General features: G+C 41.4%; 1 protein-coding gene across 2 annotated transcripts in view; it reads left to right on the top strand.

Annotated features, from left to right (window-relative positions):
• Positions 1–9,033, top strand: part of CHODL (chondrolectin) — a 120,457-nt gene extending 111,424 nt beyond the window's left edge. For both annotated transcript variants that reach the window (XM_089657377.1, XM_089657376.1), the window contains 3 exons: positions 613–696; positions 1,042–1,144; positions 8,500–9,033. In XM_089657377.1, coding sequence (XP_089513503.1) covers positions 613–696; positions 1,042–1,144; positions 8,500–8,584 — 272 coding nt within the window. In that variant the 3' untranslated portion in view covers positions 8,585–9,033. The remainder of the gene's footprint in view (positions 1–612; positions 697–1,041; positions 1,145–8,499) is intronic.
• The last annotated feature ends 6,990 nt before the right edge of the window (positions 9,034–16,023 follow it).

Here is a 16,023-nt window from a genome sequence, read left to right as displayed (position 1 = left end):
GAGAAGGAAACACAACTGACTGGTCTTTTCATAGCAGAAACAATTCCTTGTGGACAAAATTGCACCACACAGTTTTTGGTGGCGCCACAGTGAGTAGTGGTCATAGCGAAGGATAGGTGTTGACCTAAAGGATATTTTTTTTTGTAATGGAAGACTTACCTCTGCCAGATGCTGGGGTTGCAGGCAAGAACAGATAGCAGATACTTATATAACACCCATCAACTGTCACTGACCACAGGTTGCACGCTAATTGAGGTCTGAATGGTGGAGTACTTCCACGCAAGGACACCTGCGTAAAATATATATTATTTGTACTGGCCTGGGGGTAAATGCCCTCCTGCCCAATTCTCCTCAGCATTGTACCAATGGAAAAATTATATTATTGTGTTCATTTGCTAGATAAATATTTCTTACTATATTGAGGTACGTTCTTGTTGTCTGGGACATTTGAATATTATTTGGGGGTTATTAATAATGAAGAAATATTGCAGGACCCACTATCACATTTCCAGGCCCAAGGGTGTATAGTTATTCTAGTTATTCACAATAAGTTAAAATATAATAATAATAGTAGTAGAAATTGCAATTATTACTATAATTTGTGATTTTCAGACCCACGATCCCCTGTGACAACGGAAAGAACCTATGCAACCAACAGGCCGGATGACTCTTCTCATGTTACCGCAGTAGAAACAGGTGATTTGTTTCTGTTATTTTTAGACAGCTCAGCTGAAATTCAATTGTGTGGGTGAAATGCTTACTACATTTTCCAATAAGAGCTTCAGCATGCAGTAAATATTCCCATAATATGTCTGTCAGCCTTAAGGAATCTCGCAGAGCAGGCTGTTTCCTAAAGCAGTAATTAAAACTGTGATAGTAGCTGATTATTAATTAATTGTCAATACACTTAAAAGCTGTAATAAATATAATTCTGTTTCTGTTTAAGAAAAAAGCATTAGATATGTGGCCCAATCTGTGGAATGTAATACTTAATGGGCTGGAAAATAGAGCTTTCATATTTTCTTGTTTGTTATTTTCTAGGAATAATGCCAAATTTAATCTACGTCATTATACCGATCATCCCTTTGCTGTTGCTGATACTGGTGGCTTTCGGAACTTGCTGTTTCCAAATGTTACATAAAAGGTAAACCTTTTCCAATGCATTTAAAGTGTAAGAAGCTTTCTATTTTTAGAGACAGATAAGAAACGTCTGCATCTCCAGCTATTGGTCATCGGGGTTGTTTGGCTGGGAACTCGAGTATATCATTCATAACTAGCAGCACTTGTTAACTCTCTTTGGCTGTCTTTTGACTACACAGCTCACCTCAATATTGGCTTCTAGTATTAGATGTGTCATAAAAGGGCACTCTGTTTTTGGAAACCTGTTGAAAAGCAATGGGTTTCTCAGGAAAGCTAAAGTAAATATAACAACTTTAAGTAAATTAGACTATGGGACTAGCCACAAAAATTGGGGCATTTCACCAGAAGACATTGGGGAAGGTAAAATTGGGGTGATTTTATTTATTTTTTTTAAGGGTGTCCTTTAAGTTGTTCCTGAAGGTTACAGAAGCCGTTTTAAAAGTGTACCTTAAATAGATGTTTTAAATTGTTTAGCATTGTGCCACACTTTCTTGCAAAGTTTCTTACCTGAACATCTTGCCAGTAGCAACACTTCCCGTTGCAGGCTTGCAGCACTAAAGTTGGTCATACACTAATAGATTTTTGTTAGAAAATTTTCTTTGTTAACAACGATCACTTGATTTTCTAATTCTTAGTGGGGTCAAATCAATGTTTGTTTTTAACCGCAGTGAGGAGAAAATTCAAAGGAGCAGGATGGAATTTTTTTCTCTAACAAATGTATTTATAACAGCAAATGTGCTTTTCATTTACTCCAAAATGGAACGTTAAAATGTTTTTTGAAGTACCTTTGAACAACATTCGTTATTTCAATGTCAAATCTGCTGATGAGAATTTTCATACATATGTTCGCACAAGCATTTGTTTGAAAATCCAGCTTGACCAGCTTAAGCCACAGAGCTTTTGTAGTTATTCATTAAACTGCCTAGTGTCTGTAGGAAATGCATGCCTACCTGCTAGGCAGTCTAAAATGTACGTCTTTTTCCTTCTGCCCAGCGGTGTTAGTACAGCGATCTCCCCCGCTGTGCTATTGTGTTCTGACAGGGGGACTGCCCCCCACCACCAGAACACACCAGTCAGCGCTCTCAGCCATTGGCTGAGAGCGCTACTCAGAAACCGATTGGCACACATTTTTCAGTCATGTTCCTTCATCCGGCTTCTCTCAGATTGGCTGCTGTACACGTGGACTGAATGTTGGCTGGTTCCTGTTGAACGACCTCTGACCTCGCAACGGCACTGCCCCCCACCACACCCAAGGCCCTGCCTACCGTAACCCCCCCATCACTGCACTCCTTCAGCCCTACTACCACTGAGGAAGTCACCAGAGTCTTCTCAGAAGCCCGCCTCACTACCTGCCCCCTGTACCCTATCCCCTCTCAACTCCTCCGGTCACCCCCCTCTTCCCTCATCCGCTCCCTTACCCACATCTTCAATCTCTCCCTCTCTACTGGCGTCTTCCCCTCCCCCCTAAAACATGCGCACATCACCCCCATACTCAAAAAGCCCTCCCTGGACCCCACTGACCTCAACAACCTCAGACCAATTTCCCTGCTGCCACTCACTTCCAAGCTCCTTGAGCGCTTGGTCTTCGATCGCCTAAGCGCCCACCTAACTGACAGCAACCTCCTTGACCCACTACAGTCCAGCTTCCGTCCCCTACACTCCACCGAAACTGCCCTCCTCAAAATCACCAACGATCTACTAACCGCCAAAGCCAAAGGCGACTACTCTGTCCTTCTCCTCCTAGACCTCTCCGCGGCCTTTGACACAGTCGACCACCCCCTCCTCCTTAATAAACTACTCTCCCTTGGCATCAGAGACACCGCTCTCTCTTGGTTCTCGTCCTATCTATCCCAACGCTCCTTCAGCGTTTCCTACAACGATGCCACCTCCTCTTCCCTCCCCCTCTCTGTTGGGGTCCCCCAGGGCTCTGTCCTTGGACCCCTTCTCTTCTCCATCTACACCTCCTCCCTTGGCAAACTCATACACTCCCACGGCTTCAATTACCACCTCTACGCTGATGACACTCAAATCTACCTATCCACCCCTCACCTCACCCCCACATTCTCCGCCCGCATCACTCACCTCCTAAACGACATCTCTGACTGGATGTCGCTCCATTTCCTCAAGCTCAACCTCTCCAAAACCGAGCTTCTCGTCTTCCCCCCAGCCCGCGCCCCCCATCCTTTCCATCACTACCAACAACACCACCATCAATCCCGCCCAGCAAGCCAAGGTCCTTGGCGTCATTCTGGACTCAAACCTTTCCTTTCAACCTCATATCAAATCACTTACAAACACATGCAGGCTCCACCTCCGGAACATCGCCAAGATACGCTCCTTCCTTACCCCAGACACCACTAAACTACTCGTACACTCCCTGATTATCTCACGCCTTGACTACTGCAACTCCCTCCTCACCGGCCTACCCCAGTGCAGGCTCTCCCCGCTTCAGACCATCCTGAACTCAGCGGCCAGACTCATCCACCTCACCAGCCGCTCCACCTCTGCCACCCCCCTCTGCCTCTCCCTCCACTGGCTCCCCATTGCCCAACGCATTAAATTCAAATTGCTCACCCTGACCTATAAGGCCATTCACAACACTGCCCCTAACTACCTCACCGACCTGATTCCCAGGTACCACCCTACCCGTACCCTTCGCTCTTCACAGGACCTCCTTCTATCTTGCTCCCTGGTCTCCTCCTCCCATGCACGACTGCAAGACTTCTCCAGGTCCTCCCCCATCCTCTGGAACTAACTACCCCAATCCATCAGACTGTCACCTTCCCTCCTCACCTTCAGGTGCTCCCTGAAAACCCACCTCTTCAGGGAAGCCTACCCCACCCTCACCTAACAGCCGCTGCCCTTCCCTCCTCCTACCACTCCATCCCCCACAGCCGTTTCCTCCTGTGCCTCTACCCCCTCCCTCCTAGATTGTAAGCTCGAAAGAGTAGGGCCCTCTTACCCCTTGTGTACTGTTTGATGTTACTGTTCTGTTTCATGTATTGTCCCCCCCTCTATTGTACAGCGCTGAGCAAACCCTTTGGCGCTATATAAACTCGATAAATAAATAAATAACGATACCGCCCAATATTCAGCTCAAGTGTATGGGGCTTATTGGCCAATGGAGTAGGTGCACACTCTAGGCTGAAACATGCAGCTAATTGAAAGGCACTGGTGGGTTAAAGTTTGGTTTGTACAAAACAAGTCTCAATAATATTCATATAAAAGGTTGCCAATGTTTAGATCATTAATGTAATTTCAGAGCTGAATTCCAGGCAAACAGCCAAAGACTGTCATTCTAATTTTGGATTTGGGCTGTAGGATATAGTTTTATAATCTGTCCAGCTTCTTTTTTTAGTTCATACACCTTTGCCAGGCACCACCATTAAGAGAATGACACCACTTTCTGTATTCGAGCTTAAGAATATTGTGGTGTCACCTTGCTGTCCTTAGCCTTTGAATTGGACACTGGAAAGTCATCAACTATGCTCACTATCATCTCCTCCAGTCAGCATATGTCCAAGCAGCAGATTACCATTAGCTCTTATAAGGGATCTGACACTTCTGGGAGTGTCAGATGTCTGTGTCCTTTGCCACCCATTATGGTTCCATATCCCTACTACACAACTGGAATTGTCAAAGAAACTGCGGGACTGCAGATGGAAGAGAGGTAGAACACATGGTCCACACAGGGGCATATTTACCATAAGGCAATCAAGGCATTTGCCTAGGGTAGCATTTTTCAGTGGGTCAGAACCTCCCCATGGGAGAAAGGATGAAAGAAGGGACACGTGCAGCATGGGAACCAGATGAGATCTGAGAGAGGCTGCGGGCTACATGATGATATATGTAGAGCTTGGCTCTCGTTCCCGGAGATGTCTGGAGCTGTGAAGATGAGTGTCTCTCTATCGCTGGGGGGGAGGGGGGTAGCGGAAGGCTTTACTGGGTGGGGGCAGGGATGTTGTTAGTCAGTGTCAGGCTCTCTCCATGGGAAGGGGAAGGGGGGTTGTGTCGGTTTCCATGGGGGCAGACAATTTTTGTGTTGCCTAGGGCAGCACAAAACCTAAATACACCACTGAGTCCACAGGAGAGGTGAGTACTCTATGGCAAAGTACCGGTGGTTTCTGAGTGGGTCTCTGTAATACCCTCTCTAATTCAGGGATATATTTGAGTAACTATGCCAGCTGTATGTAAAATTAAATGAAACTATTTTTATAAGAGGTACCATGATGCACTAAATGTATTTTCATTTCCGCCTTGGGTTCAATTTAAACATGCAGGTCAAATTTACCAGTTAACCTGATAGTATGATGCCTCTGTTATTGATACTTACATTCCCAGTGCTTCCCTAATCACTATTCAATGCCCTCTAAAATATCTGGTACATGCTAGTCTCCCTTTCTGACCACAAAGTAGTGCTTTGCCCTAAAGTGGCCATTCAGTGGCCCTCCTATCCCTCTTGTATTGAACTGTATTGTTACTGTATTGTCTCTCGTTATATTGCAAAGCGCTGAGCGAACTGTTGGTGCTATATAAATCCTGTATAATAATAATATTAATAATAATAATAATAATAATAATTCACCAGGCCCGAGCACTGTCATTTGAAAAAATGTAGGTCCTTATCCCTGTGTAGGCTTGAGTATACACAGGCCTGAGTATACACAGGGCTTTTTACTCCAGGAGGTAAATAGGACAGTGGAGGAGCATGGAGAAGGCAAATATAAGTAGCAGAGGAGATGTCCACAAAAAGGGGTTAAGTTACAGATTCATTTTAAGTGAAATCTGATTAGTTGCTGCAAGGTACTGGACTTTGCAATGGGTTATTAGCTTTAGTCACTACAATTTTGACCCAGTATTGTCAAGTCTGGGATCAATTCAAATAAATATCAGATGGCTCTAGTGATAGTATAGTTTTTGTGGTTAATTTGGTTTAGGTTAGGATATATTCTATCAGCATCTATGTTTCTTAAAAAGCAATTTGATTGTATTACGGTTGCTCAATTAGTATTTGGTGGCATTAGTGTTCCCAACTACCGAGTGGCCATTTTTGGCGCAAAAATAGGCTCAGTATAGTTTGAAGGGCTGTTGGCTCAAATCCAAAACACGGCACTACCTGCTTGGAGTTTGCATGTTCTCCCTGTGCCTGTGTGGGTTTCCTTCGGGTACTCCAGTTTCCTCTCACACTCCAAAGACATGCTGATAGGTTTATTGGCTCCTGTCTAAAACTGGCCATAGTATGTGTACGTATGAATATGAGTTAGGGTCCTTAGATTGTACGCTCAGAGTTAGGGACTGATGTGAAGGTACAATATATATGTAAAGTGTTGTGTAAATTAACGGTGCTACATAGGAACCTGAAATAAAATAAATAAATAAATGAATTAATTTCCTTAATCATTGGAATTCATTTACTTTAAAGGAGATGTAGGGCCAAAGCTCTTTTGTCCCTACTTCTTCTGTGGGTCACATGACTGCACTTCGTTTGCACTCCTGTGACCTGTTGGCTGATGTCACTCAGACTGTCCAGTTTCTGGACTTTAAATTCAGGATCCACCCAGATGCCTGGACCTGCAGCTGGATTAGCCTCTCAGCTAGCCCTTAAGAGCCTGAGAAAGCTGCCCACATAGGGGATGGGGGCAGCTTGCTCAGGCTCTCAAGGGTTAACTGAGAGGCTCAAGGGCTAGCTGAGGGGCACAGCCCAGCAATCCAGTGAGCACTGGAAGGAGAGAGCAGAGAGCTGCCTGCTCACTCAAGACTCAAAAGAGTGATTGGCTGTGTTTGATCACTCAGTTCTCTGTCTTAAGAGTGGTGGGGGACAGAGTATGACTGTTTTTTTTTTATTCCAAACATCTCTTTTAAATGGCTCCACTTAAATTCATCTTTTCTATTTCCTACAATGCCTTTCACCTGTGAAGGAGCTCAGAAGCAAACAAATATAAACTGAATGCACTTATAAAGAGTGTCTCATTACCATATTGGTGTAATGACATCAGCCAGTATTTGTGGCCCCTTTGTTTACATTCAGTGGTCTGCTGAGGAATCTTCCAGCTGGCAGCCAAAAGGAACTGGTAGGGGTCATTGGTTGCTAGGAAGCTGGAGGCTGCCGGTGTCCTAGCAACCACAAGTCTCATGCTGGAAACTGCCACATTCATGACAGCTTTCCAGCAAAAAATCCCCCACTCTAAGCACTGGTGTACATCTGTAGGCCAACTTAGAAATTGTAAACAAGACAGATCTCTCCCCTGTCAGCTCCAGCATGCTACTTTGTTTTCCTCTGCATAGCAGAGCAATACAAACCAGAATTCTTACACAGTAAAAAACACACACAGCACACAGTACACATAGTAAAATGGCACACAGCACACAGTTACCCCTTTGATCGCCACATATGTTAACCCTTTCCTGCCCAGTGTCATTAGTACAGTGTCAGTGCTTTTTATTTAGCACTGATCACTGTATTAGTGTCACTGGGGATGTCAGTGGCAGTTAGCCAGTGGCAGTTAGTGTCAGAATGCCCACTGCAGTATATATGCCACTATTTTTAGACATTATAACTTTCACATAAAGCAATTAATTTACACGTATAGGAATATTTTTTAGCAAAGACATGTAGCAGAATACATCTTGGCTTAAATTTATGATTAAATTTTTTTTTTATTTCTTTTTTACTGGATGTTTATAGCAAAAATCAAAAATATTGTTTTTTTTTCAAAATTGTCAGTCTTTTTTTGTTTATAGAGGAAAAAATAAAAAATGCACAGGTGATCAAATACCACTGAATGAAAGCTCTATTTGTGGAGAAAAAAGTCATACATTTCATTTGGGTGCAGCGTTGTATGACTGTGCAATTTCCAGTTAAAGTAATGCACTGCTGTATCGCAAAAAATGTCCTGGTCAGGAAGGGGGGTAAATCCTCTGGAGGGCAAGTGTTTAAAATACCAGTAGTTACTACCTGGATTTGTTGTAGGTATTTATTCTTACCAAAACTCTTGCAAATGCTTGCATTTATTGGAAGCAGGTAGTTTTAAAGGGAACTACATCCAGAAAAGTGTTGTAAATGCTTCACTGAATTCCCCAGACTACAGAAGTACATAAACCCTTTGAATAGTCAGACTTAGGCCACCCAGCTTTACCATCAAAGTGGTATGTGGTCCTGATGTTGGTTGGGTACATGTTATAAACTCCCGCTGATAATAGAAGTTATCTTGGTTTGCTATATCCATTTGGAATAGAATAGATTTGACAGCTCATATTAATATTATACAATAAGAGTGTATAATTCTAATTATACTGATGTCTATAATTCTTAATCTACTTTTCTTGTTTGTTTAAACATCACTGCCCTGTTGTTTACAGCAAAGAACGAACAAAGACTAGCCCGACCCAGTCTACTTTGTGGATTTCAAAAGCCCCAAGGAATGAGATCAACATGGAGGTATAGATATAACAATGACTTGTATCACCATAACGCAAGAAAAAAAAATATATCCCAATTTATTTTCTGCATCACTAAACTTTAAAGCATTGGCTTGGAATGACTTTTTATCTCAGCATCAGTATTCTGTTCAGCAAGAAGAACTAACGGCTCCCCCTTGAGGCACATTTTAAGAACACTTTTATAATACTCATGTTTCATTCATAAGCAAACTGGAATCCTTGTCTTGCTACATTACAAAAAAAAAAAAAAACCCTGACAATCTATTGCTTTTTTTGGCGTTTGAAACTGTTCCGTTATCACGCGGTTGAGGAAATGGACAATTCCTTTTCAGATTTATACTGAGAGATGTTATGTATGTTTGACATTGTTTGCAATAAGGGTGTTTGATTTATTATTTTATTTCCCTTCTATATTGTACTTTTTTGACTTACATTAAAGTGTATTGCTATGAATGTGTATTGTTAAAAAATAATTTATCTTTGCATAAAGGTTTGATAGAAAAAAAAAGATGATTCTGCTATGGTTTCCTGCCTGTCTTTAACGTCGTTCTATGTTGAGATGGATTATAGACAGAATGCACATATGCTGATAAAATATGTTGCTGAGTTTTGGAAAGCTTTTGGTACTTTTAAAAGCAAATAACATCTGCAGGTAAATGTAATGCTACTGTAATCACTAAAACTTTTTATGTTTTTTATTTAAAAAACTGTTGTTTAATATGTTTTGTTAAAGGGGCTAAGCATACAAAATACAGAGACACTCTTAGTTTATTTTTAAGGGTCATAAAGGTCTTGAACTCAAAATGTGAGGATTTGCTAATTTATAGATATCATCTAGAAATGTTATGTGACTAAGCTGCAATCTTAAAGATCTAACATTTGTCTTGATTTCCTCCTGGGAAACAGTAGTGCACTTCCTGCATTTTGAATCTGATAGTTGGATGTCTACAGTGTGAGAATATCTGAGGCACTGCTATCTCTGACTGCCCTTTTCACAAGATTTAGAGTGAGATTTCCTGATGTCATTGTTGTGTTGCTCCCTGTTCTACTTGCTGGAGAGAAAGCTGTATCTGAAGACCTTCAAGAATCTCACTGCTATATCTATTCTGTGGATTTCTGATTTCGAAACCTCTCCTGCTGCTTTCTGAATACATGAATATTCCTCTTCTAATCAGGAGATCACCAATCATCAAGAGGTGAGGGTAGTCTAAGGAAGCTAAGCCTTCCTTATCTACCAAGATGGCCACCTACACTCAGAGACATGGTGCAGAATAAGACATGATAGGTCAGTAATTGGGATGCAGATGACTAGTCCTTTTCATACTGCATTTATTTTTGGGCACAGTGCCCACAATTTAAGTCTTCATTAAAAGAGAAGTGTGTGATTTTAAAAAACAAACAATCATATAGACATACGCACGCTGGAAATTTTAATTTCATTTCATTTCAGATGTTTCTGTTCAGTGAAGAATTTTGTTTCGTCATATTCGTTATGTTGAACCGATTCAGATTTGGAATCCATTTCATATCTTTGGCATTCATTTCGTATATATGCGTTGTTCCAGGTGAATTAAAAAAATGTTGCAGTTTTTTTGGAAGATTGCTATATATTTTATATATTATAGAATCAGACGGATTTGAATCGGAAGGGTTCAACATTTTTAGACGCTAGTCCAACCCACCAAGTGAAATGGCATGAGCTGATTGGATAATATCGACTGGTGTCTTGTGCATCTAAATTGGCAAATGGAACGAAATTCTGATCCATTCGCTATCCAAAGATTGAACCAATGTATGTGTTAATTTCATTATTCCGTTCTTTTTTTATTTGTTGATATTCGTTACTATGTTCATTGAAACATTTGTATACATCTGAATCTCTGAAATTAATCACTAAACAAAATGCACACATCTACAATCATACTTACATAGGTGAGTGCAGCATCAGTCTGATACTATATCTGTCCCCGTCGCCTACAAGACTGAGAACCAAGCCACCAAAGACCACTGATTGCTTGGTTCTCAGCCTTCACTGAACAGAGAGCTGGTGACTTTCAGTCTCCGGCTCTCTGCTCTGATCCTCCAGCACTCACTGAAGCACGGGGCTGTGCAGGGCGCTGGAGCTGCTGACTCAGGTTCTCAGCAGCACGATGAGAGGCTAAGCCAGCTGTCAGTTAGGCATCTTGGTGGATTCCAACAGTAAATAAGGGATTCTTCCAGAGTCTACACCGGCTGAGTGATGTAAATCAACAGCAAACTTTAGCCCACTTTGAATACAGGTCACAGGAGTGCAGAGCTAAGTGCACTCATGTGACTCACAGGAGAAGTGGGGCCAAAGGATATTAGGATAAAATTACATGAATTCTGTTCAGTTTAGATTAATCTTAAAAAAAAAAATAAACTCCAATATCTCCAATGCTAGCAATCTCCAACATAGCCTCCACTTGCATTACCGCAATTTCAAAGTTTCACTGAGGTTGGGCAGCTCATGTCACAGATCCGGAGGTTCATAGCACATGTAAATATAAAGAAGATATAATGTGCTATGTTTGTGAAGTACTGTATATCTTTATTGGATAAAATAGTAATAAAAATGTACTCCCAAAATCAGATGAATAAAATGCATATAGAGTACATGATTGGACTACTCCAGACACAAAGGATTAGACTGAGCATACATAACTGGCTTCTGCCAGCATTTAATGATCAACTATTCTAAAGATGTTTTTAGGTTTGGGATGGGTTGTGTTTGGAGATGTATGGCCATGTATTCTCTGAGCATTTTATTTACAAGGTCCTATGCCACCAAACTTTTTTTTGAGCTGCTGCCAAAAGTCCTTCTATTCTCTGGTTACTAGTACTTTATGGACATTCCTTATTCACATCTGGCGTTATGTTGATAATTGCTGTCAGATATAATTGCAAGTAAAATTCTGCATTCAGCTTGCCAATCAATTAACCATACCAGCTCAAATAATTTGGCTACCCACTATTATTTAAAGTAAGGGGTTCAGACCACTTATAGGTCCCTGGTTTTCAGGAAGTAGGGAGATGTAGCCTAATGGTGGCCATACTTGGCATTCCTGCTGAATCAGCAAAAACCTGAACTGCAGGTGGCCTTTAAGGCACTGACTAACTCAACAAATGTTGATATGAAAATCAAGAGTCCAGCTTAAAGAGGTTCTGAAGACTGGAGGTTTTTTACCCTAATGCAGAGAATGCATTAAGGTAAAAAACCTTATAGGTGCAGCTCTCCTCCAGCCCACTTTATACTTACCTGAGGCTGTTCTCTATTCAGCCATGTGCATGACAGCAGCACCTTTCTCAGCTCTCTACCTCCTTATTGGCTCCCGCTGCTGTCAACCACAGCCAGTGAGGAGGGAGCACACAGAGCTGACTCGGGAGCGAGCCCACACAAGTGCCTTCAGAGCAAGCGACTTACAGGAGGAAGGGTCAGCCACACACCGGAGGATTGATGAATGTAGTGTATATTTATTGATCCATAGGACACATAAAACACCAGGACATGAATACAGGACCTGTTAACGCATTTCATGCGATCTTGTGCTTAATCATGGGCATGGCTTGCTATGGGGGCATTCGGCAGGGGGGAGGAGGTAGGAGTGCCAGCCCCAGAAGAGGAGGATCAGGGCTGATTTGTGCAAAGCCGTTGCACAAAGCAGGGAAGTTTGTTATTGAAAAAAAATATATGGGTTTACAATCACTTTAAAATTCTTAGCCAAACAGTGACTACAGTCAATCAGATGCAGTCACTGTTCAGGTATTTTAGGCAACAGCTGTCAGGGGAGATTCCTATGCCCTGCAAGCTAAATAAGTGAAATCCTGTTGTCGGACAGGAGATCACAGACCACATAAAGAATATCTACATAGATGTTTAAAGGATAAGTTCATCTTTTCTAAATTGTTAGAAAATTGTTACATATTACACCTGTATTCAGGGTGTAAAATGTAACAGGGTAGCGCTGCAGCTGACCAGCTACCCCCCCCCAATTACTGGATCCTCTCCTCGTGTCCACTGTCACAGTTCAAAAAAGATGCCCGACTGGCCATGTCTCTCATTCTCAGTATTCTGTAAATGGGAAACTACAACTACCATCAGCTTTTGTGGCTGTTGTAGTCTCAATGAAGTACCAGGGAGCTGTAGAGTGCTGTGGAAGTTCATTGAGTCTTATTGTCAGTGTGTAGCTGACTACTCATACAAGGTACAAGCAGACAGCTTACACACAGAGTCTGCAAGATCTGCTGATCAAGGGTGCAATGCTTTCCAGGCTCCCAATAAAAAAAAATAAATGCACATTTGTTTACCTGTAAAAAGATGCGTATTTATTATGTTTTTTGGAAAAGGTGAACAATGTGAGTGGAGGCATTTTCCTGTAGTTTGGGAACATCATGAATGAACAATATGTAAAGGTTGCACTACCTTGTCACATGTGATACCGTTGCTTGACAGGTCACTTTAGCTGACCTAGAGTGCCCTTACATCTGTATCACTCCAGCCCATTTTCTGTCAAATGCATCTTTTGGGTTTCTCCACACATAAACCCATCTGAATATAAGGCATCATGAGCACTTGGCATAAAATACGCCACTTTTAAGGGCATTTAACTTTTTTTAATGTAGCCTCTAAATGACTCTCTCTTTTAGCCTGTGTGGCCATGCACACATAAACGTTTACAGGCAAATTAGAGGAGGAGCATTTAGAGGCTGCAAAAATAAACCATCACTTGCATGTCCAGTAGAGGAGCGTTTGAGCAGAAAAATGCTTGACACACCTAAACATGTCTAAACACGCCTAAATGTGCCTAAATGATGGGTGCTAGGTGTGTTTTGTGCCTGAGCATTCATTCATCTCAATGGCCAGAATGCCCAAATATGCCTAAACTTGTTTGCTAAACCTGGCCTGGGGTGCATTTTTAAGCTGCTTTTTTCCTGCTGGGAGCTGGGCACATGCACATGCTCAGTGTGCTTGAGGCCTAAGAAATCAAAGTAAAAATTGCTCATTACTTCTTGCTGAAATAATTGTACTTTAGCGGGAGTGTGAAGTTAGAGGCACACTGATTTTTGGCATATCAATGTGAATTGTTCTGTATTTGCAGCATTTTCAAAATGGTAAAACATGGGGCAAGGTGAACATATTGCAGAGATGTACTGAATGTTATTATTTTTCCCAGGCATATACTTTAAATGCTGGTAAAAATATGTTTTCTCAAAAGATAACTATGAAAAAAATATAAATAGTATATTTATAGGATTGAAAGGCAGAATAAAGAACAGTGAGATGTGAGTATATGGCATCATTAGGGGGTGGGATCCAGAGAGACACACAGCAATGGATGAAAAGGTGAGCAAAACAGCAGATGAGGAACACTATAGAGTTTATTTATGAAACCTGGAGAGTGCAAAATCTGGTGCAGCTCTGCATAGAAACCAATCAGCTTCCATGTTTTATTGCCAAAGCTTAAATGAACAAGCTGAAGTTAGAAGCTGATTGACCACCATGCACAGGTGCACCAGATATTTCACTCTCCAGCTTTAGTAAATCAACCCCTATGCATTTGATTTACTCAAGGGAAATAGACTGTTCACTTTGCAAGGGAAGTTGCACTATGTAAGGACATTTTTCCTGTGGGAATTTAATTTCTTTCCATTCCTGCTGACCACACAGAAAGTGTATAAAAAATCCCCAAAACAATAAAATATGACAGAGGTTCTAACTCTCACCTTCTATTAGAAGGAGTACCGTAGTTGTTGTCTGTCTCCGCTTTTAAGATTTTTTTACTTACCGCCTGCTGAGATGATCAAATAAGATGTTATGGTGGATTTCCCCTTTGGGGTCATAGATCACAATAAGAGCATAACAGAAGTCCAGACTATTCCAAATTTTAGCAAAAATTTGAAAGAAGAAAATATTGTGGCTGGAGCTTCCAGTAGCCCTATTCAGGATTTTGTTAAAAAGATTAATACAAAAAAGCAATTGGTAAGACAAACACAGCCAAGTGTGAGATCCTTAGCTGGAACCGATTACACTTTATAGCTTTGCAGTGCTTTGGAACTTTGGACGCTCAGCAATTATAAGAATATCCAAGTTAAATACTTCTACACACTTCAGGAGACATACTTCACTGCGAGTCATAACTCAATTCCACCTATCAGCAATGAGGGAATTATGGCATGTAGACAAAAGGTCAGGCACTACATCAATTGAGTTCATAGCCTAATTAATTTGTGAAGTGATTTCCCGGCTATGACCTGGATAACAGATACTATCATTGCTTGTGGACTGGTCTGTGAAAGGGACATCCACAAGCATCTCCATATTCTTGCACGCAATGTTATTATGGACATTAGTATTCCATTAGTCTTGCAAAGCATGCTTCTCCTGTGCCTGTGTTTGCCTAAAGTCTGTTAAGCTGATTGGGAGCTGGATTTCCTAGGGAGAAAGACAACAGGAGGAATATTGATTACGGATAAACCAAGAGGGCCAGGGATTTATGCATTTACTTTTCATTTCAAATTTCAATTGAAGACTTTTAGAAACTGAGAAAATGAGAGAAGATCATTGAGCTCTCATATTGAGAAGGAGCTTTGTATGTGATAAATGATTTAATATCAATAATGCAGACATTTCCATGTATTTGTACACCAACTAAGAGGGCTTTATTCTAGGAATATCATAGAGTTAATGTATAAAGTACGGATGAATCATAAGTGTTCTACTATTTGCGCAGCGCAGGCTGAAGCTCTAAAGCTGATCCACTATTGTCATCCTGTTATACTGGATCTTACCATTTCACCAGTATGACCAGCCTTGCATGCTTAGACACTTGGAATGTTATAGACAATGTTCTGATGCAGCTAGTGGTTGTGACTAAGCAACACCTTACCACCCTACCAAGATCAGCATGCCTTCCAAACCCTGGAATTATAGATGCTCACACCAGTGGTGCAGGTGCTAATATTGCCTCCTCTTTTACTCTGAAGCATTTGCATGGGAGTTCACTTCTACAACAGTGCTGAAAATGTATTAAAGTTGAAGGTAGTACAGTTTTCGCAATTTAAGAAGACAATAACCCATTCTGATAAATAACGTTAGTTGACAAAGAAGATATTAGTTTTGGATGGATTAAGAACAGGTTGAGATTGATGAATTTATTTTTTTTCTACCTTGTTAAACATATCTGTGTTTCTTTATATGCTTGCCTGAGGAAACAACATATGTGTACAACGTGGTGGAAAGATGGTGTTGCAATTGTATAAAGGGATGTCATGTGTTGGGTTGCATGTCCTCCATGTGTACAGTAACTAAGTAGTGGGGGCACATTTGCCCTTTTAAACCCATTCCTGCCCAGACATAAGATGGTACCCTAAACCTAACAAGGTACTTTAGACCTCCTCGAGGTACACCTTGGAACATGTCAATGC

Source organism: Staurois parvus, unplaced genomic scaffold, assembly GCF_062004578.1.
Source record: "Staurois parvus isolate SC_StPar_1 unplaced genomic scaffold, SC_StPar_1.0 ptg000988l, whole genome shotgun sequence".
Lineage (NCBI taxonomy): Eukaryota > Metazoa > Chordata > Amphibia > Anura > Ranidae > Staurois > Staurois parvus.
Note: the sequence above shows the minus strand (reverse complement) of the source record. Positions and strands in the feature narration are given on the sequence as shown.